Source organism: Salmo salar, chromosome ssa11, assembly GCF_905237065.1.
Source record: "Salmo salar chromosome ssa11, Ssal_v3.1, whole genome shotgun sequence".
NCBI lineage: Eukaryota > Metazoa > Chordata > Actinopteri > Salmoniformes > Salmonidae > Salmo > Salmo salar.
In genome coordinates, this window is record NC_059452.1 from 74,711,294 (window position 1) to 74,739,117 (window position 27,824).

General features: G+C 42.6%; 1 protein-coding gene across 3 annotated transcripts in view; it reads right to left on the reverse strand.

Moving 5' to 3' along the window:
• LOC106563138 (netrin receptor UNC5D) overlaps positions 1–22,553 on the reverse strand; it is a 339,367-nt gene extending 316,814 nt beyond the window's left edge. For all 3 annotated transcript variants that reach the window (XM_014128394.2, XM_014128393.2, XM_014128391.2), the window contains exon 1: positions 22,210–22,553. In XM_014128394.2, coding sequence (XP_013983869.1) covers positions 22,210–22,294 — 85 coding nt within the window. In that variant the 5' untranslated portion in view covers positions 22,295–22,553. The remainder of the gene's footprint in view (positions 1–22,209) is intronic.
• Positions 22,554–27,824: the final 5,271 nt, after the last annotated feature.

The window sequence follows — 27,824 nt, forward strand, 5'->3', positions numbered from 1 at the left end:
GCTGCTCGGCCATGGAAAACCATTTCATGAACCTCCCGACGAACAGTTCTTATGCTGGCGTTGCTTCCAGAGGCAGTTTGGAACTTCGTAGAGTGTTGCAACCAAGGACAGACCATTTTTACACGCTACAGCACTCGGCGGTTCCATTCTGTGAGCTTTTGTGGCCTACCACTTCACGTTGTTGCTCCTAGAAGTTTCAACTTAACAATAACAGCACTTACAGTTGACCGGGGCAGCTCTAGCAGGGCAGACATTTGACGAACTGACTTGTTAGAAAGGTGGCATCCTATGACGGTGCCACATTGAAAGTCACTGAGCTCTGCAGTAAGGCCATTCTACAGCCAATGTTTGTCTATGTAGATTGCTAGCTTGTGTGCTCAATTTTATGCACCTGTCAGCAATACCTGTGGCTGAAATAGCCAAATCCACTAATTTGAAGGCATGTCTACATACTTTGGATATATAGTGTACCTTAATAGAAAATGATGTCACCCAGTAAAATACTACTTGAGTAAAAGTATTTGGTTTTAAATATATTTCAAATTCCTTATATTAAGCAAACCAGACGGCACAATTTTCTTGTTTTTTATTTATGGATTGCCAGGGGTACACCAACATAATTTACAAACGAAGCATTTGTGTTAAGTGAGTCCTCCAGATCAGAGGCAGTAGGGATGACCAGTGATGTTCTCTTGATAAGTGCACTAATTGGACCATTTCATATCCTGCTAAGCATTCAAAATGTAACGAGTACTTTTGGGTGTCAGGGAAAATTAATGGAGTAAAAGTACATTATTCCCTTTAGGAATGTAGTGAAGTAAAAGTTGTCAAAAATACAAATGGTAAAGTACAGATACCCCAAAAAACGACTTAAGTAGTGCTTTAAAGTATTTTTACTTAAATAATTTACGTCACTGCCCTTCTTTAGGTTTTTGCACCAACCCAATAGTAGCTCCCCTGATTCAGCTTATCAACCAGCTGATTATTACTATCCGGTGTGCATGATTGGGGTTGGAGTGATAACCTACAGAACGGTATCTCTCCAGGAACAGGGTTGGAGAACCCTGTCGTATAAAGATCAATTCTCCAGTAGGAGGTGCTGATTTTTAGTGGCAAAAAAAAAAAAAATTTTTTGTTCTTTTAGTGGCTATAACGTTGAAGGTCTGACGTTGTTTCAGAGGTACAAATGTAACATATATTTTAAACAGGCGTTGTCTATTTTAAAAATTGGTTACCATGATAACCACATCCTGTGGCGGAAATTTCACCCTCAAACAACTGATAACTTTTTGCAAATCCAATGTATTTTACACGTAGATTCCACGTCACAATACGGTGACAAATTACATGAAACAACGTTGATTCAACCAGTTTGTGCCCAGTGGGATACTGGCCTGGTTATGCCTGTGGAGGTAGCCACATAAGCGATGTTACTGTATCAAGGCTGCTGGTGCTGGTGCTGGTCACTCTTTTCAATTTCTGCATTTCAATTCGAGGGCTGTTCACTTCAACTTGACATTTCAATTTGAGATGTGTTTGTTCGCTTTATTGCGGTGAACACAGGCTTTGTCAGGACACGTGTAGCCGCTCTGTTTTGAGTAGGGGATCAACCTGACACTTATCTTATACTCAGCGTTTTGTAACGCTCAATCGCACCAGTTCTTGCCTGCAGAGCTAGGGCTGTTGCATACCGCACATCCGCCAGTGGCCATTTGACATCGCTGGTAACCTCATCAGTTGCTAGTATAAATATTTTTAACAAATATGTATTCAGGCTGTGACTAGGCCCAATATGAGGGCATGTCACTCAAACAGCGGAGATCACAGAGCACAGCAGAGGGATAAGAAGACAAAATCTCAATTTAAGGGCACCAGAGTGTAAATGTTAACTTATGCAGAGGTCATTCTCTGCTTTTCTCCTTCACTATCTCTCTCTCCGTCTCTCTCTCTAGCCATAATAATGTGTACATACATTATGAGAGTCATGCAGGGCACTGTGGCTCGAGGCAGGTTTGTCCTCTGCTATGAAGGAAGAGCAGCGAGTGCTTTAAAACGCATGAGATTAAATTAAACAGAGATAGTCACGGCTCTTTATCGATTCTACCTGCCTGTGTTGCAAAACAAAGGTGGCCTTAGATGAATGTCGTCCGCGAACTCCGCATCGATGAAAACAATAGATGTTATCAGTCTTAATGGTGGACAGAAGTCCTTGGGTTGAAGGAGACACTCATCAAAGTTCCCTCTCTTTACTCAATGCCGCGTAACCTTGCCACGGCCTTGTTGCTCAAATGCATCGAAAGGAAACATTACCTACAACAGTATCCCAGTGGATAAACAGATTTAGATTATGCTGTTCAATTCAATATACCCTCTGCCTATAGACAGGAAGGAAGAGAGGAGGAATTCAGAGGGGGGGGGGCTCGTGTTACCGCGCTCGCTCATATTTAACTTTTAAATGAATTGTCATTTGTTTTCATTTAAATGTAAATGAGGGGGAGCAAATGGTATTACGTTGACAGTCATCGGCAGAGTAAACCGACTCGTCCACCCACCAACCCTGAGCACCAGCGGGCCCTGGGCCACCCACTTACTGACCGCCCGGGAGAAAACAACAAGCTGATGTGTGGTGGGTGAACTCCAGGGGTAGACGGACAAGTGCAGTTGTGTCTTCTCATGGATGGCACCCCCGTCCCTGCCCTACCCCCTTTCCATTTGAAGTTCCGGTGCTATTGTGCCATAGCAAAATAGTTTTTGTATGCCAATTAAACCCATAATGCATTTCTGTCGTAGACACCAGCATAGCAGCATAGCACATCAGAGAGCGAGAGAGAAAAGGGAGAGGAGGAAATAGTATACAGCGATACTGAGCTGGGGAGAGGGAGTCAGAGAGCGTTACCTAGAGGGAGGTAGAAAGGGAGCGGGGTAGGACGTGTGGGGACAGGTTTGCAATGATTCGTGGGGCGGTCTCCACCAGCTGCTACATACGCAGGTGTGCCTCTCTGTCCCGTAGTGCTCTGTCTCCCACCACAGCAGAACAGCAGGAGGCTTGCTGTTATACACCCAACCACTGAAATACTCTGACAAAGGCAAAACCCACTCTGGGAAGAAAAACACAGCTCAAAGAACAAAGTGCCTGGCTCTGCAGGGGCCAAATCACCTACAGTAATACAGGTTGTAACAGGTGAATTAAATAATTAAAGAAAGCGTGACGATGTTTTAAGTAGTTAGAGTAAGTTGTTAGAATAAAGATGTTTTTGTGTTGATGAATAATAGGAATTTAATTGAGAGATTATTACATGAACCCTTCGACAGGAAGCTAAAGTTATGATTGCCCAGAATAACCTATAACCTATCTGAACAGTTCAGTTCAAGGCTGATGTCGAATGCTAATATTGCATTAGAGCATTTTCTGCAGTTGAGCATTTCTGATTTGGCTATTAAAAAGAGAGCGTAGAGGAGATCTTCAAATGGCTTTGGAAATGTTATTGTAAGTAAGGAAGTGCTTTGCTGGTTTTTCAAGCCACGGTGCCTGACGACAGAGGGAATGAGGCAAGGTTCATTCGTCAAGAGGGGACTCTTAACCTTTTCACTTGTGAGTTCCAAATATCTCTAACGGTCGCCCTAGCGTGAGTTTTTTATGTGATGTCAGAATGCACTCACTGTTCCAAAATGTGATTGTTACTCAACAGGCCTTCAAACCAGCACACACTGTCTGTTAATAATCTATAGGCTATGTTTCAACTTGTCAATTTCATATTATTTTCTAACAAGTTTCATTTTATGACAACAGTTTGAATTGAGGTGTGTTCCGCCTAATTTACATAGAAGTAGCCCATTTCACTGTTGTGGACAATTTATGGTTGAGGCTTTACTGAGCTGGACAAACTTCTCTCTTCGACAAGAGCCCAAGCACTTCCCCAGATCAAGTATGCAGAGATTTGCGCATCTCCAGTCAGACTAGGCCTTGCACAAACTTTTCCCTCTGGCACATTTTCCAGTTGGCACTCGCATTGCCTTCATTGTTGTTTTCCTTACAAATAATAACTTTGCGCGTGTGCATTCCAATCAAATTAAGTGCCTTATTTTCTGTATACTGTGTTGTCATTTCTACTGTAGCATACCGTATGTATGGATCATAATGTATTTACTGTTCTATTCACGTTTTCAAGTACTGGTGAAAAATCATGCATTCCGATTCTTGCATAAATTGTAATAAATTGTAATGGACACATATGATGTGTGTATTTTAAGGTTGTACTAATTATGATGAGCTAATCTTAAGATATATGCCAGCTTATGTGTGCCGCCATGTTTGTTGACATCCTACAATGCATTCTGGGTGTCACGTAAACATCTCTCAGACCAAAGATTTTATAACAAAATGAGGTGAAGGGATGGCTGATCTTTCAAGTAAACTTTCAGAAGTGAATGATGGTAGATGGCACACCCCCTTCAACATGCATACTGCAAACAGACCAAACTCATCTTGCCTCCTCTTCTTTTCTTTGGTTGACGCAACAACAAAAAAAAAACCATGGAGGCGCACACAAACTGCGTATCGTCAGATTACTTGACATTTTTAAAAAGTGTTTTACTCAATTATTTTGAACAGTGGTAAGCTTATCTGTGATGTGATGAATTGTAAATAGTAATTGCTATTAGCTAATTCATATTATGGTTTCTGTCAGCCGAGAGTTAGCTAAATATGACCTCTTGTGTTACGTCAATCTTTCCTCAGTTAGCGCTAGGACTAATGTAGCCTACATTTTCCGGATTGGATGATAGTATTATGCTGTCGCTACCTCTGTAAATGTCTGAACATTGCATCCAAAAATAAACTGGTCATTTTCAGGACATAACATTGTAAGGACTGTTTGTGCAAAATGTTTCTGTGAAAAAACAGTGTGGCCAGCTCAAACGCTGACTATTGCATCAATCATAACTGGACGTTCTAAATAAGCATTCTAATCACACCGGTTTGAGCATACACTGCAGGGACCACTGTAGAATGAGCATACCCATGTGATGGTAAATGTCAAATCCCTCATGCTGCACCTCACTGACACTCACAAACGCTCCAATCAGGCTGGGAGGACAAGACAGATGGACAGACCGGGCAAAGGCACTATGAAATATGTATGAACTGACTAAGTCCATCATTTGGCTAAATCCATAATTTACTAGACTGAGTTGTATAAGTAAATCAAATGTTTTAGTTTTCAAAATACAGTTGATCCTCTGAAAACTTGTGCTTGCTAACTTGAACTGTCAGATAATTCACTGACCTATAACTACACATTGCATAAAACTACTTTCATATGATAAGGTTTATGGCAAAGCTTATATTGTTGTTTTATATGAGCATAGCAAAGTATTGATGCACAAATTGATATATGTTTATCTTTCATATTAGATGGATGTGTTACAAGCATTAAGTAATTTGTTTAGACACACAGTCTAAGGCCATTGAATCTATTTCTCTCATTATTATTACTACCATTTGATGAGTCGATTGTGGCGCTGGTGTTTCCATACATCCATCCGCAAGGACAAGCAATAGCCATACTAAGAAAAATAAAAAGTTAAAATCAGCGCCAAAAAATACACAAAATAGCACAATTCAGCTCCTCTATACCAGGCAGTGTCAGAGGAATGCCCTAAAAATTGTCAGACTTCAGCCACCCAAGTCATAGGCTGTTCTCTCTGCTATCGCACGGCAAGTGGTACCAATGCACCAAGTCTGGAACTAACAGGACCCTGAACAGCTTCTACCACCAAGCATTGACCTTTTTGCACTAAATCTTTTGACTCATCACATACACTGTTGTTACTGTTTTATCTATCCTGTTGCCTAGTAACTTTATCCCTACGTATATGTGCATATCTACCTCAATTACCTCGTACCCCTGCACATCGACCCGGTACTGGTACCCCGTGTATATAGCCAAGTTATTGTTATTCCATGTGTTACTATTTTTCTATTATTTGTCTTTTTTTCTCTCTGCATTGTTGGGAAATGCCCGTAAGTAACCATTTCACTATTAGTCTACACCTGTTGTTTACAAAGCATGTGACAAATAAAATTATATTTGATTTGAAAGGTATCAATGTTGTCAAAGTGCATACTCATTGATTCATCCAGGCACCAATCTTTACTTTCTCCCTTCCCGGGATCAAAACCTTTCCAAACACACACCTTTTTCCCTTCTCAGCCCTCAAAGTCATTACATTTGTATTTGCTTTTGATTACTCTCAAAATGTATTTGTCAGGGAGCAAGGTGACAGATGCTTGCTGTTATTGATGAATGATGCCGTGGCAATGAGGGATAACATCAGATACCCTGGCATGCCACTCTCCAACCCCCCTGCCTTCCCCTCTGCCTAGTCCTCTTATCTCTCCATCCGTCCCTCTATCCCACTCTGTCTTCCTCCCTCCATCAGGTGAGCTGAGGAATGGCTCCAGAGCCTAAACATTTGTCACAGCAACAATCTGCTGAAACCAAATTACACTGACAGAAGCTGCGAGGGAGGGAGGATATATTTATGAAATGAAAGCTTTCTGGACAGTTAAGCGTTTCCCACTGGCGAACGGGGGCAGAGAGGCAAGGAGAGAGTGAGAGAGAGAAGTAGAGAGAAAGAGAGAGCGGTAAAAAGAGTGAATGTGGAGAGGAGAATTTTAAGGGCTTGACATTGAAGTTGTCTATTCTTTTGACCAATCGATTGTTTGAAATTTTAAAATGTGTATTTTTCCAAATATTTATTTTATCTTTATTTAACTAGGCAAGTCAGTTAAGAACAAATTCTTATTTTCAATGACAGCCTAGGAATAGTGGGTTAACTGCCTTGTTCAGGGAGAGAACAACAAATGTTTACCTTGTGAGCTCAGGGATTTGATCTTGCAACCTTTTCAATTACTAGTCTAACCACTAGGGTACATGGCACTAGACACACCCTATGTGATTTAATAAAATCAACTATATGCATTGAGCTTGTCTGACGCTTTAAGTATCTGCCTCGATCACACCGACAGCGTCATTGCATTTTGGTACACCAGAAGTACATTCATTTCCAATGGAATGCTGTGTTTGCCTTGCAGCATTGCGTTGCAGAGGCAATTGTAGGGAGTTCTGTGAGGTGCATACGTTGGATTTGTCAAACGTATAAGTCAAACTGTATGCTTAGATGGCTTGACAGAAATGGTAGCAAAAGGTGAATGTTGAACTTTTGTTGCACACATATCTTGATGATGCTGCGTACCATTTTGCACAATGACACTGTCGGTGTGACCAAGGCGTTACGGTTTGATGAAATAAGACAAATGCCTCAAGAGGGTGCAAGATATCTAGATAACCAGAAGAACAAAAATATTTACCTGACCCAACTATTCCCGATACTGTTGGCTTTCGTAGATTGTGCCATTACTCTCCTGAAGTTGCCAGTAATAGGCTACACGAGGAGTCGGTAACCTTTTTCATGTGGAATGCCAATTTATCTTACCATTTCTACGGATCTGGGTGCCAGTTATGGTTTTCAAATGCAATTTTTCGTGAAACGGTTCAGTTTAATTGAGCAATATCATGTGGTTAATCAGACTTCTATTCAAATCTAAATGAAAATGATAAAAACCTAAAAAGTAACTTCTACTGCCATTGCCAACTACTAATGTAAAAAATCCAACAAATAAAAACATTTCAGCCTGCAGGTAGAAAATATCCTGATAAAAATAAATATCCCATAAATCACATTGGCTACACATGGTCTGTCTGCAATGAACTTGAAACATTGTATCAACTATTAACTTGGGTCTGGCCCTAGGCTTGCACTAGCGAACTTGCAACATTGTATTAAATATTCTGTCCCCTCAGAGTTTCCAGCGCCAGTGAGCTCTGGCCAGACACAGCTGTTTGTTATTTGCGCAAGGGATAAGAAACAATGCTTGACTTGGGCAGGAGCTCAGCGGAGCCAAGTACCGGCACCTCCAATGTTGTACTGCTTGAGCTCCTGTTGCTCTTATAGAATATTAGCTAAAAGGTATTGTGGAGCTCCTGCACCTAGATATAAACATTACAGGCACCCAAAGTGAGTACCAGAACTTATTTCAGTCAAAGTCAAGCACTGATAAGAAGTAATCATGTAAGCCTATTTTATGACGTTTTCACTGGATCAGAGCGTGACGTTTTTCCATTTCACGCTGAATGGTTATCGAAAGGGAGAGAACTGGAAAGATTTTTAAAATATACTGCTCAAAAAAATAAAGGGAACACTTAAACAACACATCCTAGATCTGAATGAAATAAATAATCTTATTAAATACTTTTTTCTTTACATAGTTGAATGTGCTGACAACAAAATCACACAAAAATAATCAATGGAAATCCAATTTATCAACCCATGGAGGTCTGGATTTGGAGTCACACTCAAAATTAAAGTGGAAAACGACACTACAGGCTGATCCAACTTTGATGTAATGTCCTTAAAACAAGTCAAAATGAGGCTCAGTAGTGTGTGTGGCCTCCACGTGCCTGTATGACCTCCCTACAATGCCTGGGCATGCTCCTGATGAGGTGGCGGATGGTCTCCTGAGGGATCTCCTCCCAGACCTGGACTAAAGCATCTGCCAACTCCTGGACAGTCTGTGGTGCAACGTGGCGTTGGTGGATGGAGCGAGACATGATGTCCCAGATGTGCTCAATTGGATTCAGGTCTGGGGAACGGGCGGGCCAGTCCATAGCATCAATGCCTTCCTCTTGCAGGAACTGCTGACACACTCCAGCCACATGAGGTCTAGCATTGTCTTGCATTAGGAGGAACCCAGGGCCAACCGCACCAGCATATGGTCTCACAAGGGGTCTGAGGATCTCATCTCGGTACCTAATGGCAGTCAGGCTACCTCTGGCGAGCACATGGAGGGCTGTGCGGCCCCCCAAAGAAATGCCACCCCACACCATGACTGACCCACCGCCAAACCGGTCATGCTGGAGGATGTTGCAGGCAGCAGAACGTTCTCCACGGCGTCTCCAGACTCTGTCACGTCTGTCACGTGCTCCGTGTGAACCTGCTTTCATCTGTGAAGAGCACAGGGCGCCAGTGGCGAATTTGCCAATCTTGGTGTTCTCTGGCAAATGCCAAACGTCCTGCACTGTGTTGGGCTGTAAGCACAACCCCCACCTGTGGACGTCGGGCCCTCATACCACCCTCATGGAGTCTGTTTCTGACCGTTTGAGCAGACACATGCACATTTGTGGCCTGCTGGGGGTAATTTTGCAGGGCTCTGGCAGTGCTTCTCCTGCTCCTCCTTGCACAAAGGCGGAGGTAGCGGTCCTGCTGCTGGGTTGTTGCCCTCCTATGGCCTCCTCCACGTCTCCTGATGTACTGGCCTGTCTCCTGGTAGCGCCTCCATGCTCTGGACACTACGCTGACAGACACAGCAAACCTTCTTGCCACAGCTCGCATTGATGTGCTATCCTGGATGAGCTTCACTACCTGAGCCACTTGTGTGGGTTGTAGACTCCGTCTCATGCTACCACTAGAGTGAAAGCACCGCCAGCATTCAAAAGTGACCAAAACATCAGCCAGGAAGCATAGGAACTGAGAAGTTGTCTGTGGTCCCCACCTGCAGAACCACTCCTTTATTGGGGGTGTCTTGCTAATTGCCTATAATTTCCACCTGTTGTCTATTCCATTTGCACAACAGCATGTGAAATTTATTGTCAATCAGTGTTGCTTCCTAAGTGGACAGTTTGATTTCACAGAAGTGTGATTGACTTGGAGTTACATTGTGTTGTTTAAGTGTTCCCTTTATTTTTTTGAGCAGTGTACATTGAGGAACTACTATAATTCTCAATGGATGTAAAAACATACTGGGCCTCCCGAGTGGCGCAGCGGTCTAAGGCACTGCATCGCCCATGAGGTGGCACACAATTGGCCCTGTGTTGGGGGAGGGTTTGGCCGGCTGGGATGTCCTTGTCCCATCACGCTCTAATGACTCCTATGGCTGCCGGGTGTATGCACACTGACACGGTAGCCAGGTGTACGGTGTTTCCTCTGACACATTGGTGCAGCTGGTTTTTGGGTTAAGCGAGCACTGTATCAAGAAGCAGTGGGGCTTGGCGGGGTCGTGTTTCGGGGGACGCACGGCTCTCGACCTTCACCTCTCCCGAAATTGGGGGGAAAAAGGGGGTGAAAAAAACTAAAAACAAAATAACAAAAAAACAGACTTTGTTTGCTTGCTGTTTGAGGTGAAGAAAACATTACTTTGAGACGCTCCACAGGTCATTAGTGGTGGTGAGTTAAGCCAATCAGAAATACTATCAGATCCCCAAATGGGTGCATTTATATGTCTACATTTGCGCGCAGGCCAGGTAGCCTATAGGCCTACTTCTATGCGTGCGCATCCTTACTCAACATTGACAGGAGCGCTCCAAACAAAAGACAATGACTAAATTGACAAAACTCGTAAATGGAATGACATAAACAAACACTTGTTACTCACAAGTGTAGCATAGGTTGGGCACTCTGCAAACAATGTGTCCACTCCAATGGGAAGACTGGAATAATAATATTGAATGTATTAACAGAAATTACCGTAACCAAAGTAACAAACATTGTATATTAGAAATTATAGGAATTAACAGTACATGTAAAACTGGTGATATATGTAATGGGGAATTGATATACACTTACAATCAAACACAAACAATTCACACAATTAAGTTATGAAACAATTTGAATGTGCACAAATTGGTAGGAGATTCTGGAGAGAAGTGCATTGGTCAATCTGACTTCTGTATCGGCCATGCAATTGGCCATGCAATATTTACCGTGATATGGCCTGAGCAGAAGTCAGGGCATTCATACTTATCGCGCTTTGCGGAGCAGTGCAGAGCTGTTGTCAAGGAAGTGAGTTAATGTTTATAAAGGATGTACTGCCCCCACCTACCGTCAACCAATCATGTCAATTAGCTATATAGAGCCCTCCACATTGTTACAAAATTTGGTAGGCACATGGCGATGCGGTATGGAGCTCGATTTGGCCTCTGCATGCCTCTGGAGACTCCACAATTGCGTCACACCCTCCAGATGGAGCCTCTGAACCCATTTTAAGATCAAGCATAAATTGTCTTTAAGTCTAGGCCCACAGTATATATATTTGTTACTGCTCAACTAAAACAATGTCGGTCGACCAACAGCCTAACAATCAACCAGTCAACTAATTGGGGTAAACCCTACATTGAAGTGATCATTAATGGAGTGAACACACACACACACACACACACACACACACACACACACACACACACACACACACACACACACACACACACACACACACACACACACACACACCAAAACAGTGAGGAGGGGGGTCACAGCAGAGGTTTGTAATGACAACAGCTCCTCTAAGCCTTCAAAGATACCCCACGGAGAAACAAATCCAACGACAAGCAAGATTCTGTATTAATCCACACACACTGAATCCTATTGTCATTCCAACACAATGTCCTCACTGAATATTCTGCTACAGTACATTCAATCCAATGCCAATGGCACCAGGGAAGACCACACGCAGACGCACTCACACACACACGTTCTTGTGCAATTTGGTTCTAGGATGTTTTGTGTCAACATCAGAATATGGAAAGACTAATTTCAGGTTTGTGTTAATTTAATATATGTAATTACTGTTTATTTCATAGAAACACCCTTCACTCACACACTGCTTTAAAAACGGGCTATAGAGGAGTTTATAATTAGCCTAATATCAGGGTGTAAACTACAACCTCATCTTGAAATTAACCAATACTAATAACGTAACTGCCTGACATATATTTCAAAAGGAAATTGTATGGTTCATGAAGATGTTTTTGCAGTAACTGTGTAAAATCTCTAAAGCTGGACTTGGAGTCCATCATCTTATCATGATGGTACTGAGTAGGCCTTGTAACATTTTGTGTACTGTAAGGTGGTTGGTGTCCCGCTGGTAAAGAAAAGGACTCTTCTCATGTAATGAAATTGGGGGTTTAAAAATGTGTGGATCTAAATTGGAAAACAACAGGTTGATACAGTATCTACATATTGCGTCTGTACATATTATTCCTACCATAATTAATGGGAACCTTTCTCCATCGTGCTTCAATCCAATTCACCCCGAGTGAGTCACATCTTTGATTAGATTAGTTTAATTTGAGGGGTTTGGCTGACTTTCCATGTAAAATGTTCATACTCATGGAAAGTAATTAAATCAGAGCTGCATTGTCACAACGCTATTGCTCTGTCGCAATTGCCAATTTTGGCCATATTCAAGCAATGTGGCAGAGAGAGGCATATGGGGACAGGAGAGACACAATTCCACCCAAAATAGTGCCCCTGAAAGCATGCAATACAGAAAATTGTGTCATGATTGCTCCACATACAGTACATGACCAAAACTATGTGGACACCAGCTCGTCGAAAATCTCATTCCAAAATCATGGGCATTAATATGCAGTTGGTCTCCCCTTTGCTGCTATAACAGCCTCCAATCTTCTAGGAAGGCTTTCCACTAGATTTTGGAACATTGCTGCGGTGACTTGCTTCCATTCAGTCACCAGAGCAGAGATGTTGGGCAACTAGGCCTGGCTCGCAGTTGGCGTACCAATTCATCCCAAAGGTGTTCGATGAGGTTGAGGTCAGGGCTCTGTGCAGGCCAGTCAAGTTCTTCCACAACGATTTCAACAAAAAACATTTCTGTATGCACCGCACTTTGTGCACGGGGCAATGTCATGTTGAAACAAGAAAGGGCCTTCCCAAAACTGTTTCCACAAAGTTGTAAGCACAGAATTGTCTAGAATGTCATTGACTGCTGTAGCATTAACGTTTCCCTTCACTGCAACTAAGGGGCCTAGCCCGAACCATGAAAAACAGCCCCAGACCATTATTCCTCCTCCCCCAAACTTTACATTTGGCCCTATGCATTCGGGCTGGTAGCGTTCTCCTGGCATCGCCAAACCCAGATTCATCCGTCGGACTGCCAGATGGTGAAGCATGATTCATCACTCCAGAATACGCATTTTCACTGCTCCTGAGTTCATTGCTGGTGAGCTTTACACTACTCCAGCCGACGCTTGGCATTGTGCATGGTGATCTTAGGCTTGTTTGCGGCTGCTCGGAAATGGAAAATAATTTCATGAAGCTCCCAACGAACAGTTCTTGTTCTGACATTGCTTCCAGAGGCAGTATGGAACTCGGTAGTGAGTGTTGCAACCGAGGACAGATGATTTTTACATTCTACGTGCTTCAGCATTCGGCAGTCCCGTTCTGTGAGCTTGTGTGGCCTACCACTTCGCGACTGAGCCTTTGTTGCTCCTAGACGTTTTCACTTCACAATAACAGCACTTACAGATGACCGGGGCAGCTCAAGCAGGGCAGAAATTTGACTAACTGACTTGATGGAAAGGAGGCATCCTGTGACGGTGCCACGTTGAAAGTCACTGAGCTCTTCAGTAAGGCTAATGTGTGTCTATGGAGATTGCTTGGCTGTGTGCTCGATATAATAGACCTGTCAGCAACGGTTGTGGCTGAAATAGCGGAATACACTAATTTGAAGGGTTGTCCACATACTTTTGTATATATAGTGTATATACTCCACATTCTGAATACAGACCTCCCTTCGGAAAATCAGACCATTACACTATCTTCCTGCTTTCTGTTTACATACAAAAGTTCAAACAGGAATACCAGTGACACGCTCAATACGGAAGTGGTCCGATGAAGCAGATGCGAGGCCAAGGGGAAAACCAGAGCACGTTCTCAGAGTATGCGCAGACCAGCAGACAAATGTTTTCGCTGACATATTCAATCTCTCCTTGTCCCATTCGGTAATCCCAACATGTTTCAAGATGACCACCATTGTCCCTGTTCCCAAGAACCAAGGTAACATACATAAATGACTATCGCCTTGTAGCACTCACATCTGTAATGATGAAGTGCTTTGAAAGGCTGGTCATGACACACATTGACACCATCATCCCAACCCTGGATTCTCTCCAATTCGCATACCGCCCTATCGATCCATAGATGACACAATCTCTATTGGACTCCACACTGCCCCTCTCCCACCTTTAGAAGAGGGGAAATAACTTTGTGAGAATGCTGTTCATAGACTACAACTCAACATTCATCAACATAGTCCGCTCCAAGCTCATCATCAAGCTTGGGACCCTGGGACTGAACACCTCCCTCTGCAACTGAATCCTGGACTTCCTGATGGGCTGGCCCTCAGTGCTGAGAGTAGGCAACAACACCTCCATCACGCTGACCCTCAACACGGGGTATACTCAGGGGTGTGTGCTTAGTCCCCTCCTGTACTCCATGTTCACCCACAACTGCGTCGCCACACACAACTCCAACACCATCATCAAGTTTGCTGATGACAAGATGGTGGTAGGCCTAATCACCAACGGCGATGAAACAGCCTACAGGGAGGAGGTCAGAGACTTGGCGGTGTGGTGCCAGGACAACAACCTCTCCCTAAACGTCAGTAAGACCAAGGAGCTGATCGACGACTATAGGAGAAAGGGGAGAGCACGTCCCCATCCACATCAACAGGGCTGTAGTGGAGCAGGTCAAGAGCTTCAAGTTCCTTAGCGTCCACATCACTAAGTCTTAACATGGTCCACACACAACTGCACAGTCGTGAAGAGGAGACAACAGCAGTGCCAAGTGGTGGAATAAGGGAACTGCTTGTCAAAAATAGAATGGGGTAAATACAGTATATGTTGAAAATGTGTGAAATTGTAAGAGTAGGAATTAAATAATTTTTCGATTTCATTGTATTCCCATTATGAATTCATGCAACATACACTGAGTGTACAAAACATTAGGAACACCCGCTCTTTCCATGACATATACTAACCAGGTGAATCCAGGTGAAAGCTACAATCCCTTATTGATGTTAAATCCACTTCAATCTGTGTAGAACGAAGGGGAGGAGACAGGTCAAAGAAGGATTTTTAAGCCTTGAGGTAATTGAGACATGGATTGTGTACATTCCCTTGCAAAAGTATTAATCCCCCTTGGCATTTTTCCTATTTTGTTGCATTACAACCTGTGATTTAAATTTATTTTTATTTGGATTTCATGAAATGGACATACAAAATAGTCCAAATTGGTAAAGCGAAAAGAAAAAATAACTTGTTTCAAAACATTTACAAAATTTAAAACGGAAAAGTAGTGCGTGCATATGTATTCACCCCCTTTGCTATGAAGCCCCTAAATCAAATCTGGTGCAACCAATTACCTTAAGAAGTCACATAATTAGTTAAATAAAATCCACATGTGTGCAATCTAAGTGTCACATGATCTCAGTATATATACACCTGTTCCGAAAGGCCCCAGAGTCTGCAACACTACTAAGCAAGGGGCACCACCAAGCAAGTGGCACCATGAAGACCAAGGAGCTCTCCAAACAGGTCAGGGACAAAGTTGTGGAGAAGTACAGATCAGGGTTGGGTTATAAAAAAATATCAGAAACATTGAACATCCCACTGAGCACCATTAAATCCATTATTAAAAAATGGAAAGAATATGGCACCACAACATACCTGCCAAGAGAGGGCCAGCCACCAAAACTCACAGACCAGGCAAGGAGTGCATTAATCAGAGAGGCAACAAAGAGACCAAAGATAACCCTGAAGGAGCTGCAAAGCTCCACAGCGGCGATTGGAGTATCTGTCCATAGGACCACTTTAAGCCGTACACTCCACAGAGCTGGGCTTTATGGAAGAGTGGCCAGAAAAAAGCCATTGCTTAAAGAAAAAAATAATTAAACATGTTTGGTGTTCGCCAAAAGGCATGTAGGAGACTCCCCCAAACATATGGAAGAAGGTACTCTGTCAGAAGAGACTAAAATTGAGCTTTTTGGCCATCAAGGAAAACACTATGTCTGGCACAAACCCAACACCTCTCATCACCCTGAGAACAACATCCCCCCCATGTTTTTCATTGGCAGGGACTGGGAAACTGGTCGAAATTGAAGGAATGATGGATGGCGCTAAAGACAGGGAAATTCTTGAGGGAAACCTGTTTTAGTCTTCCAGAGATTTGAGACTGGGACGGAGGTTCACCTTCCAGCAGGACAATGACCCTAAGCATACTGCCAAAGCAACACTCAAGTGGTTTAAGGGGAAACATTTAAATGTCTTGGAATGGCCAAGTCAAAGCCCAGACCTCAATCCAATTGAGAATCTGTGGTATTACTTAAAGATTGCTGTACCCCAGCGGAACCCATCCAACTTGAAGGAGCTGGAGCAGTTTTAAAAGTATTATGCACGCTCAAGTTTTCAGTTTTTTGTGTTATTTCATTTTTGTTTCACTATAAAAAGTATTTTGCATCTTGAAAGTGTTGTGTAAATAAAATGATACAAACCCCCCAAAAATCTATTTTAAGTCCAGGTTGTAAGGCAACAAAATAGGAAAAATGCCAAGGGGGGTGAATACTTTCGCAAGCCACTGTAAGTGGTGCTCTCCACTTTCTGGAGGACCGAGTTTTGAATTCAGTGGAATTAGAGTATGACAGCTAAGGAGATGGAGAAAACACCTGTCTCCGGATTACATCTAAACGCAGGGCAATCATGCCATCCGTGAGGGACAAGCGTCCATCCATGATGTAAATGGGAGTAATGAGTGCGCTGAGAGTCAGGAAGCAAGTTCAGGAAGTGAGTGTTTTAATAAATAAATGCAACTAAATACAAAACAAGAAAAACGAACAACGCACAGACATGACACAGAAACAATGACGCCTAGGGAAGGAACCAACGGGAATTACATATATAGGGAAATTAGAAACCAATATACACAGGAAGTTAGAAAAGCCAAGGCTAGCTTTTTCAAGAAGAAATTTGCTTCCTGCAACACAAACTCAAAAATGTTCTGGGAGACTGTAAAGTCCTTGGAGAATAAGAGCACCTCCTCCCAGCTGCCCACTGCACTAAGGATCGGAAACTCTGTCACCACCGATAAATCCACTATAATTGAGAATTTCAATAAGCATTTTACTACGGCCGGCCATGCTTTTTAACCTGGCTACCCCTACCCCGGTCAACAGCACTGCACCCCCCACAGCAACTCTCCCAAGCCTTCCTCATTTTTCCTTCTCCCAAATCCAGTCAGCTGATGTTCTGAAAGAGCTGCAAAATCTGGACCCCTACAAATCAGCCGGGCTAGACAATCTGGACCCTTTCTTTCTAAAATTATCTGTCAAAATTGTTGCAACCCCTATTACTAGCCTTTTTAACCTCTCTTTCGTGTCGTCTGAGATTACCAAAGATTGGAAAGAAGCTGTGGTCATCCCCCTCTTCAAAGGGGGGGGACACTCTTGACCCAAACTGCTACAGACCTATATCTATCCTACCCTGCCTCTCTAAAGTCTTCGAAAGCCAAGTCAACAAACAGATTACCGACCATATCGAATCCCACTGCACCTTCTCCGCTATGCAATCTGGTTTCAGAGCTGATCATGGGTGCACCTCAGCCATGCTCAAGGTACTAAACGATATCTTAACCGCCATCGATAAGAAACAATACTGTGCAGCCGTATTCATTGACCTGGCCAAGGCTTTCGACTCTGTCAATCACCACATCCTCATCGGCAGACTCAATAGCCTTGGTTTCTCAAATGATTGCCTCGCCTGGTTCACCAACTACTTCTCTGATAGAGTTCAGTGTGTCAAATCGGAGGGCATGTTGTCCGGGCCTCTAGCAGTCTCTATGGGGGTGCCACAGGGTTCAATTCTTGGGCCGACTCTTTTCTCTGTATTCATCAATAATGTCGCTCTTGCTGCTGGTGAGTCTCTGATCCACCTCTACGCAGACGACACCATTCTGTATACTTCTGGCCCTTCTTTGGACACTGTGTTAACTACCCTCCAGACGAGCTTCAATGCCATACAACTCTCCTTCCGTGGCCTCCAACTGCTCTTAAATACAAGTAAAACTAAATGCATGCTCTTCAACCGATCGCTGCCTGCACCTGCCCGTCCGTCCAGCATCACTACTCTGGACGGTTCTGACTTAGAATATGTGGACAACTACAAATACCTAGGTGTCTGGTTAGACTGTAAACTCTCCTTCCAGACTCACATCAAACATCTCCAATCCAAAGTTAAATCTAGAATTGGCTTCCTATTTCGCAACAAAGCAGCTCACTCATTCTGCCAAACATACCCTCGTAAAACTGACCATCCTACCGATCCTTGACTTCGGCGATGTCATTTACAAAATGGCCTCCAATACCCTACTCAATAAATTGGATGCAGTCTATCACAGTGCCATCCGTTTTGTCACCAAAGCCCCATATACTACCCACCACTGCGACCTGTACGCTCTCGTTGGCTAGCCCTCGCTTCATACTCGTCTCCAAACCCACTGGCTCCAGGTCATCTACAAGAACCTGCTAGGTAAAGTTCCCCTTTATCTCAGCTCACTGGTCACCATAGCAGCACCCACCTGTAGCACGCGCTCCAGCAGGTATATCTCTCTGGTCACCCCCAAAGCCAATTCTTCCTTCAGCCATCTCTCCTTCCAGTTCTCTGCTGCCAATGACTGGAACGAACTACAAAAATCCCTAAAACTGGAAACACTTATCACCCTCACTAGCTTTAAGCAGCTCACAGATTACTGCACCTGCACATAGCCCATCTATAATTTAGCCCAAACAACTACCTCTTCCCCTACTGTATTTATTTATTTATTTTGCTCCTTTGTACCCCATTATTGCTATTTCTACTTTGCACTTTCTTCCACTGCAAATCTACCATTCCAGTGTTTTACTTGCTATATTGTATTTACTTCGCCACCATGGCATTTTTTGCCTTTACCTCCCTTATCTCACCTCCATTTGCTCACTTTGTATATAGACTTATTTTTCTACTGTGTTATTGACTGTATGTTTGTTTTACTCCATGTGTAGCTGTGTTGTTGTATGTGTCAAACTGCTTGCTTTATCTTGGCCAGGTCGCAATTGTAAAATAGAACTTGTTCTCAACTTGCCTACCTGGTTAAATAAAGGTTAAATAAAAATGTAGTCCAGGTGAGTCTGACGACATGCCGATGTGCGTAACGATGGTGACAGGTGTGCACCATAATGAGCAGCCTGGTGACCTAGAGGCCGGAGAGGGAGCACACGTGACAATGGGTAAGATATTCTAGCTAGCTACATTTTCAGATATTACGCGTTTCTAATTTTGACAGAAAGTTATTTTATTTCAAGTTAAAGTGTAATGTTAGCTAGCTAGCTAACGTTAGCTGGCTGGCTCGCTAGCTAACGTTGCGTGTATGATCTTATTATTCGTATCTCAGAGCCATTTTCTTTGCTAGTTATAGCCTAATGCAGGGTAGTAACGAGCAAGGATTATGGTTAATTGTTTACCTAGCTAGCTAACTACATATCTTAACAAAAGACACCACTATGCAAGTAACCATTTCAATATAATGTCACTGTGACAACTGTTGATAGACCTGGCTGGTAAATTCGCTCTGGCTATGTACTGCAATTTCAGAGCACTCTTGTCTGAGTGTGCTAGAGCGCAGAATAACTGACGAATTTACAAACGCTCAACCCCCATTGAATATGGCCGGTGTCAGTAAACATTGGCAAAAAAGCGTAAATATTCCCGGCAGCACAGTTACAGTCACCAATGCTCTAGATAATATATAAACAGCCTAGCTATGGCGAGTAAAATGTTCAGTGAGCTGTTCTCTCATTTGTGTCTGGAAGTAGCTAGCAAGCTAGTCAATGTTTGCCAGTTAGCTTGGGTGTTTGACTGTGTTGTTAGGACAGAATCCTAAACCAGGAAAAATAAAACAGAGGGAGGAATTTGGGAAAATACAAAGAGTGCCAATTTGAAAGCTAGGAAAAAAATTCATGAGCAGATTGTGCCATTAAAAGTAGCTCTCATGCTAGAAAAGGTTGGAGACCCCAGGTATACACATTATATACACAGGCACTCACTTACACAAACTACACTGACACACAGAACCCACACAGATTCACATACACTACACACACACACACACACACACACACACACTTTCACCCTCATCATATGCTGCTGCTACTCTGTTCTTTATTCTTACTCTTATCATTATCTACACCAATAGTATTCGGTGCAAGTGGCAAATATAATTTGATTTCATTTGACATTCTCAAAAAAAGGAGAAGAAAAAAATCCTGGATAATCCCATGCATCCTCTCCATATTGAGTTCATGAATTCCTCTCATGTTAAATGTCAGTTAAATCAAAGAGGTGGCTGGAGAGACGGGATGACATATTTGGGATAAATAAAACATGGGTTCTCCCACAGATGACTCCTCTCCGTAGCCCTTTATTCATATCTCTATCTCCCTGCCCCTCTCTTTCTCCCCCCCCCCCTCTCTCTCTTTCTCTCTCCATATCAGATGGCGAGAGTCGCAACTGAAACATCAAACGGCACTGTCAATCCTGCCGCTGGTGCTGTGTGTCTGTGTCTCTCTTTTCTTTCCTCAACCCCAATACTCAGATCACTCCATTTACTATACACCTGCAGGCTATGTCGCAATTGTGTCTCTGATATAGTGGATCATGAAATAAGTACACATAACAGAATATCACATGGTCGGAAACCGGCATTAGGATATTATCACCCAAGGCTGGGTGAGCATACATAGGTTCTGATCAGATTATCAATGGTCTGGAGATATCAATGTCCTCTAGTGGGATGTAGAACAACAAAATGCATTAGGTTTCTGAAGCTTCTGGTGCCAAGAGAGTAAGAATGAGGAGAAAAACGACAGAGGGGGGAAGAATGAAAACGACAAGGGTTATTTACAAGCTTAAAAGGATGGAGATGGGTCCAATTCCTTATTAATGAACTTCCGTCTCCCAATACACGTAGAATACCTCACACTATCAGCCTCAAAAAGCTAAACCTCTGAAGCTGAATAGAGCCCTAATCTAATATTTATATTACTCAGGTTCAGTTTATTTCCATATGCAATAATAAAATCCTTATGGCTAATTTGGTAATTGACTTGCAAATGACCGTAAGACATGATAGGCTATGAGTTAAGAGGTCAAGTTAGGGAGGGGAGCATGTGATGGGGGGGAGCATGAGCAGGAGTTGAATCGTGCCTAACAGCCTAACTACCTGAATAGTATTGTAACACATGATTTAATTATCCAACGAGGTGTTGTTTAAAAAAGAAAATACAATTTATCTAAGGAGACAAGTCAGTTAAGAACAAACTCTTATTTACAACAACATAGCGGGTTAACTGCCTTGTACCGACGGAGAACGACAGGTTTTTTTTTTATTACCTTGTCAGCTCGAGGATTCGATCCAGCAACCTTTTGTTTAGTGGACCAACGCGCTAACCACTAGGCTACCTGCCACCCAACAGCACAAGTGTAACTCAAGCCAATATGTCTGAGCTGTCACTAGCGACTATGCATTATGTCGAAGAGCAGTGTTTTGGGATGTGAACCCATCATTCTCCCGGAGAGACCATCACAGCAACACATGTCAACGCATGGAAGAACTGGCCGAGCGGTTCTCCGCGGTGCACAATCAATGTGTTTTAATTCAAAAGCCAAAAGGCGTCTATCGCTGAGAAACATTTGGATCATGACCAACAACCAGTCTTGAATATTGTTGTATGATTTATTTTCGCGTCTGCCTTCTGCGTTGTGGGCCGACAGAATACACTGCATTATTGTCTTACTCCCCACACTCTTAAACAAATTTGCTATCTAGAACCCTTAAGAACCCTTTTTGGTTACAGGATGAACCCTTTTGGGTTCCATGTAGAACCGTTTCTACAGAGGGTTCTACATGGAAACAAAAAGGGTTCTAACTGGAACCAAAAAGGGTTCTATGGGGACAGCAAATCACCCTTTTTTCTAAGATAATTAGCCTAGGGTCAGATATGATACATTATTTGTAGCCTATAACTATTTTGCATACGATAGGTGTTCTATAATTGCGGACGTTGACGTAAGAAGGGGAAACATTTAAAATATGTTTATAATACCAAAATAATATTGACAAAGTTTAGCATAGTACAGTTAGTTTGTGCGATTGGATACCATAGAACACACCCTGACTAGCCTATAGTGCAAGTGCAAATTCCTGCACTTGCACAACACACAGCTGTTCTGGCAAAAACGAAAATCACACATTCTGAACTGTTCTTACCTCGTGCCGCCGTGGCCGGGAACTGCAAACCGAGAAACAAGAGGATGACCAAACTCCGGTCGCATACCCCCGAAAACTGTCCCATCACTGCGCCGGTCGTCTTCCTCCCAATCTGACCCGGGTATGCTGCGCGAGGGTCTCATACATTTGTCGTCGTGGACTGTCACCAGTAACAGGTTACCCTGCACTGATAACGTTTACACAGGGCCAGTCTGTCGCCGAGGATGGCGAACAGCGACTGCATCTCTGCTTCACAATACAGACAGATGGAGCGCGGTGTCTGTGTGTCGGCGGTCGGGAAAACTGTGTGTGAGAGAGAGTGAAATAATTAAGGCGTGCAAGCCAATAGCTCTCAGCTTTGGGGCAGAGAACGAGAGAGAGAGAGAGAGAGAGAGATAGAGAGAGAGAGAGAGAGAGAGACACTAGCGCGGGTTGACTCATAACTCGCGCGGGGTGGGCTTTTAAGGTCATTAAATATCGTGTGCAGGTGGGTTGAATAAAGAGAAAGCAATGCATTATAAAAACCATACACGTATAATTATTGTGGAATATCTATATATAGGCTACATTGAGGTGTTTCCTTTATTATTTTTAGGCTATCTGTCATTAGTCTGTAAGCCTAAACTTTAGGTCTTCAAGGCCTAAGAGTACGCGCACCACACCAATCACCAAATGCTTTTGGGAACTTGCAGAAAAAGTTCAATAAGAGAAAGCTGCGAAATGGAGAGTTGAAAGTAAAGAGTCCATTGGTGTATGTCTATGTATGATTTTGTTTCTTGACAAAGGAAGAAAAGAAGGAAGTGAAATAAAATAAAGAAAAATAAAATAAAGAGAAGGGACAGAAAAGTGAAGCATAATGCCGCCACCTTCCTCCGCAGAGGCAGAGGCGGTGACAGACTGATGATTCTGAGGAGCTATAGGCTACAAATTCGACAGTCACAATATGGATACTTCAAATAGGCCTATAGCACTTCAAGGGAACTGTAGCCAACTGTCAGAATTAAGCATTTCTTGCAGTAAAATGATACACTCGGGAACAGGAGTGGAGAAATATGATACATATTTTTTCAGCATCTTGAGAGAATGCGAATCCGCAGTTAGCAGCTGCGTGTAATCATGGATGCAAAGGGAAGTCACGTTTTGACAAAACATTGACCAAGAACAAAAGAAAAAAACATATACAATAATTTATCTTTTGTCTCTCTGTGATTCATAATTTTCCTTCAATTCGTAAGAGGCTGAATATCTCACCAGAGAAAGCATCAGAGCGAGTGAAAAAGTGCCCCTCAGTCTCTTTATGTGTAGCGAACATTTGTCCTCCCTTGATGAAAAATGTATAAAATAATAGCCAATCATCATTAAGCTAAACTGAGTGAGCTCAAAGATGAATGGTCCTGGTGCACCAAAAAAAAAGAGTCAAGGGAAGCCAGTTTGGATTTGTCTTCACACCAATCACATCACATCAAAAGTGAAACGTCATTGACATCGTCCTCCGGTGGCTATCTTGCTAGAAAAAATTGTCCCTTTCCTAAATTAGCCATGGATGGAGATAGAGATTCATATTTGGGGTTTTACGTACTTCTCTGTACTGGCCAATGATTATAACAGAGGTTCTGATCTAACCATAAATTCATACATTGTGCCCCTGGCCTGAGAGAATGGAAGTTCAATATGTAGCTAGTGAGCTAATGTTAACTAGCTGGCTCATCGTTGCCCATGAAAGGAAGTTAGGCTAGCGAGCAATAATTTTAGTCAGGTAGCCTAGGACAACAAAAAGCTAAAAGCGTGTACTGTATGACAGAGTCATATACCGTTTTGTCAACATGAAAGAGAGGAGGAGGAAGATATTGGCATTTCAACATGTTTTTAATTCAATCAATCAATCAAATGTATTTATAAAGCCCTTTTAACATCAGCCGATGTCACAAAGTGCTGTACAGAAACCCAGCCTAAAACACCAAACAGAAAGCAATGCAGATGTAGAAGCACGGATGCACGCTCGCACACACACACACACACACACACACACACACACACACACACACACACACACACACACACACACACACACACACACACACACACACACACACACACACACACACACACACATAAATCAGAACCATGGACAGCCACATCATATTTAGCATACATTGATTGTGACTGTATTAGACTAAGCATGATTGATTTAATGATGTTGAAATGTTGAAATAGTGCTGGAATAGTGGAGGCAGCTCCTGTTTTCTTTGCGACTTGTGGAAACTCTCCGTGGTTCTAAATCAATAGTTGTTCAGTAGTACGAAAATGTCGGAAACATTAACTTGCTTGACCGTGCTGTAGGTCATTTAACTGTTTGTAACAAGCAATATGCTTTTTGGACTTCACCGGATAGAGGTTACTCCCCTGGTTTTGGGATGAAACAAAGGCGTGGTCAAATTTATTCTGCCACTGTCTCTCTTATTGTCTCTGCCTTAGGCCTATATAGCACAGTGGCAAGTTATATGAACTAACAGGTTATAGAGCAAACAACACAATTATCACAACACATAGGTTATAATATGCTTTTTTTCTGTCTTGGCTTCCCCAGTGCTTTTATCCATGCACCGCTACTGGCAGCTATGGATGGTCTGTATAGGTGCTATCTTTATTAGCATCATAAAAGCAGATAGTATTTCAACCACATAAAATATGCATCCAAGCTGAACTGAAGTCTTATCAGAAACATGTTGGGTCGATTTCACCATTTTTGTATTTCCTTACAACTGGTCAAACTAATGTCAGTTGGCAATTTTGTGCAGAAAATTTCACGTTTGTTTTTGTTATTGAATTTTCTCTCCTCTCCCTAAACACATTTGCTCTGCAAAACAAGTAGAAATGTAGAAAACTTTACTGATATCAACTAGATTAAAGCATTCATTCTATCGATTTATTAATGTATTCTGGCGAGCAAGGGTTTCTTTAGTCTTCTAGGGGAACACATAATGACAGAAGAGAAGCTGCATTTATCTAATTATAGACAAGTTGACTAACAAATAGCCTGACAAAATATCTGAAATTATAAGCAGAAACATATCTAAATGAGGCAAAAAAATCATTCTGCTGTCTCTGACTGTAGCCTACTGCGCATTTTCTATATTTGCGGGTTATGGTCAGGTGCCATCCTCAGATTTTCACTTCATCACATATAATCGGGCGGTTGCGGATGGGTTATTAACAATTGTGGGCGTGTGTGGGTGAACAAACAGCTTATCCGAGCATCACTAGCGCATGTCTATATACGTGTGTGTGTGTGTATGTATCCGCTAGCCCTTGGGCACACCTACTAGGCACACCATCTATTACATGATTATGTGTTAACATACCACTTTGATTGAGCATTGGTATATACAGAGGTAATTGGTATATACAGTAGTACACATTATTGTGCAGAATACAATACGTCGTCAGCCTCTCTCACATCTCAAACATCTCCCATCCGCTTCATGGACTAATGCTCCACAGAGTGGATTGACATTGAATAGCTATGATAATGTGAAATGTTCAACATTAGCCTAGAGATGTATACAATTTCCTATAGCAGCAACAAAAACAACAACGCCACAGAGAACCTAAATGCCATAGAGAACCTACCGCATCTGTATTACATGTAAATCAATGTGAGTTGACTTCTCAGGCACAATTACCCTATTCAGTGAAGATTCAATAGTTTATTTCCCAGGGTCCTCATCGGAGGTCAGCCTGTTAGGTGGGGTTAAGTGCTTGACAACGTTGCTCAAGTGAGGCGTAACTGGTGCTGTAAACATCGCTTCTAGCCTGCCGCTGAGGATAGGGCCAGAGACGGCAAGCTGCTGTCAGAACGACATACTGCAGGCATCTCCATTACAAAAAAAACATGGCAAATTTGCAATAGCCGTTTTCACATATTGAGCATACATTTTACACGTGAAACCATATTTTCACATGTATTCAATTTAGAGTTTAACACCACCTTTTCACATGTGAGGAGAATAAAATGTTTTCACTTAAGATTAGATTAATTGCAGTTTCACATTTGACATTTGCAGTTTCACATGTTAAAAACTTTCACGTGAAATCTCAAAATTATTTCCTTACAATATTTTGGGTTGATGTTTTGCTTTGAATATCACTATTTTGTCCTCTCGAGTGGTGCAGCAGTCTAAGGCACTGCTTCGCAGTGCTTGAGGCATCACTATAGACCTGGGTTTAATCCCAGACTGTGTTACAGCCCGCCGTAACCGGGAGACCCATGAGGCGGCACACAATTGGTTAGGGGAGGGTTTGGCCGGCTTGGATTTCCTTGTCCCATTTCCTTGTCCCTCCTTGTGGTGGCCGGGCCCCTGCAAGTTTCGTCCGACACGTTGGTGTGGCTGGCTTCCGGGTTAAGCAAACAGTGTGTCAAGAAGCAGTGCGGCTTGGCAGGGTGGTGTTTTGGAGGATTCATGGCTCTCGACCTTCGCCTCACCCAAGTCCGTAGGGTGGATGAAACAAGACTGTAACTACCAATTGGATATCTCACGAAATAGGGGGAAAAGTACACCCCCAAAAATGTATTTTTTTGCAATACTAAGAATTTTGTTCTCAACTTTTTGCTTGACATTAATGGCACAAAACGAACTGACTCACTAAAGGATTGCATCATATAACACAATTACTCTATTAAAGGTGTTTAAAGCAGCAATCTTTAATTGAAACATCCACAAACATTCTCCCTGCCAGTTTCGGTAAAAAGCTAAGGGATGGGGCTGGAGAAATGTAACCACCCTCAAATCCATAGACTGCCCTATGGATTCAAGCACTGACAAATTTGGGCTTTTTAGATGTGGTCACCCTAATTCCACCGGTGGAAACATTGCTACTGCAACATAACACCATCTTTTCACATGTGAGGAGAATAACATTATTAGCGATTTCACATGTTAAAAATGTGAAAATCTCACTTTCCCATGTGAAAATTAGATTTCACATGTCAATGTTTTTCACATGTGAAACTACATATCCGATTTTCACATGTGAACGCTTTAATATGTGAAACTGCACATTTCCCGTTAAACTGCAATTCACAATAGGTGAAAACATGTTGTTCTCCTCACATGTGAAAAGGTGGTATGAACCTGTGAAAATATGAATACAAATTTGACATGTGTTTTTGAAAGGCTCCCACCCCACCTCTGCGTCTACCACTCTCCCCTGCACATCTTCCTCTCACTCCCTCTGGTCAATGTCAAACTCTTTCTGTGGGTTTTCAGCCTGGCAGTCCTTTCAGACTCAGCAGGAAAATTACATCAGAAAACACATTTGTTAATGTTCCATTTTATCTGATTTCTAACAGCAAAAGCAGGTGAAAAAATTATTTTAAAAATAAGGAAACGAGGAAGTTGGTAACACAGCCTTGTCAAAGCTGTTTGGCAGGACCTTAATGCGTGCACCCTGTTGTGATAAACACCAGTTCCTTCCAAATGGATGTGGAAAGACTGTATACCCCTAGAAGGGGCCTTTGAGTGGATGTGAGTGACTCTTTCTGTCAGTCTGAGAACATTGTTGGTTTAAACAAACCTCTGGTAGATAGGCCTATCAAAATAAATAATGTTGGTTAA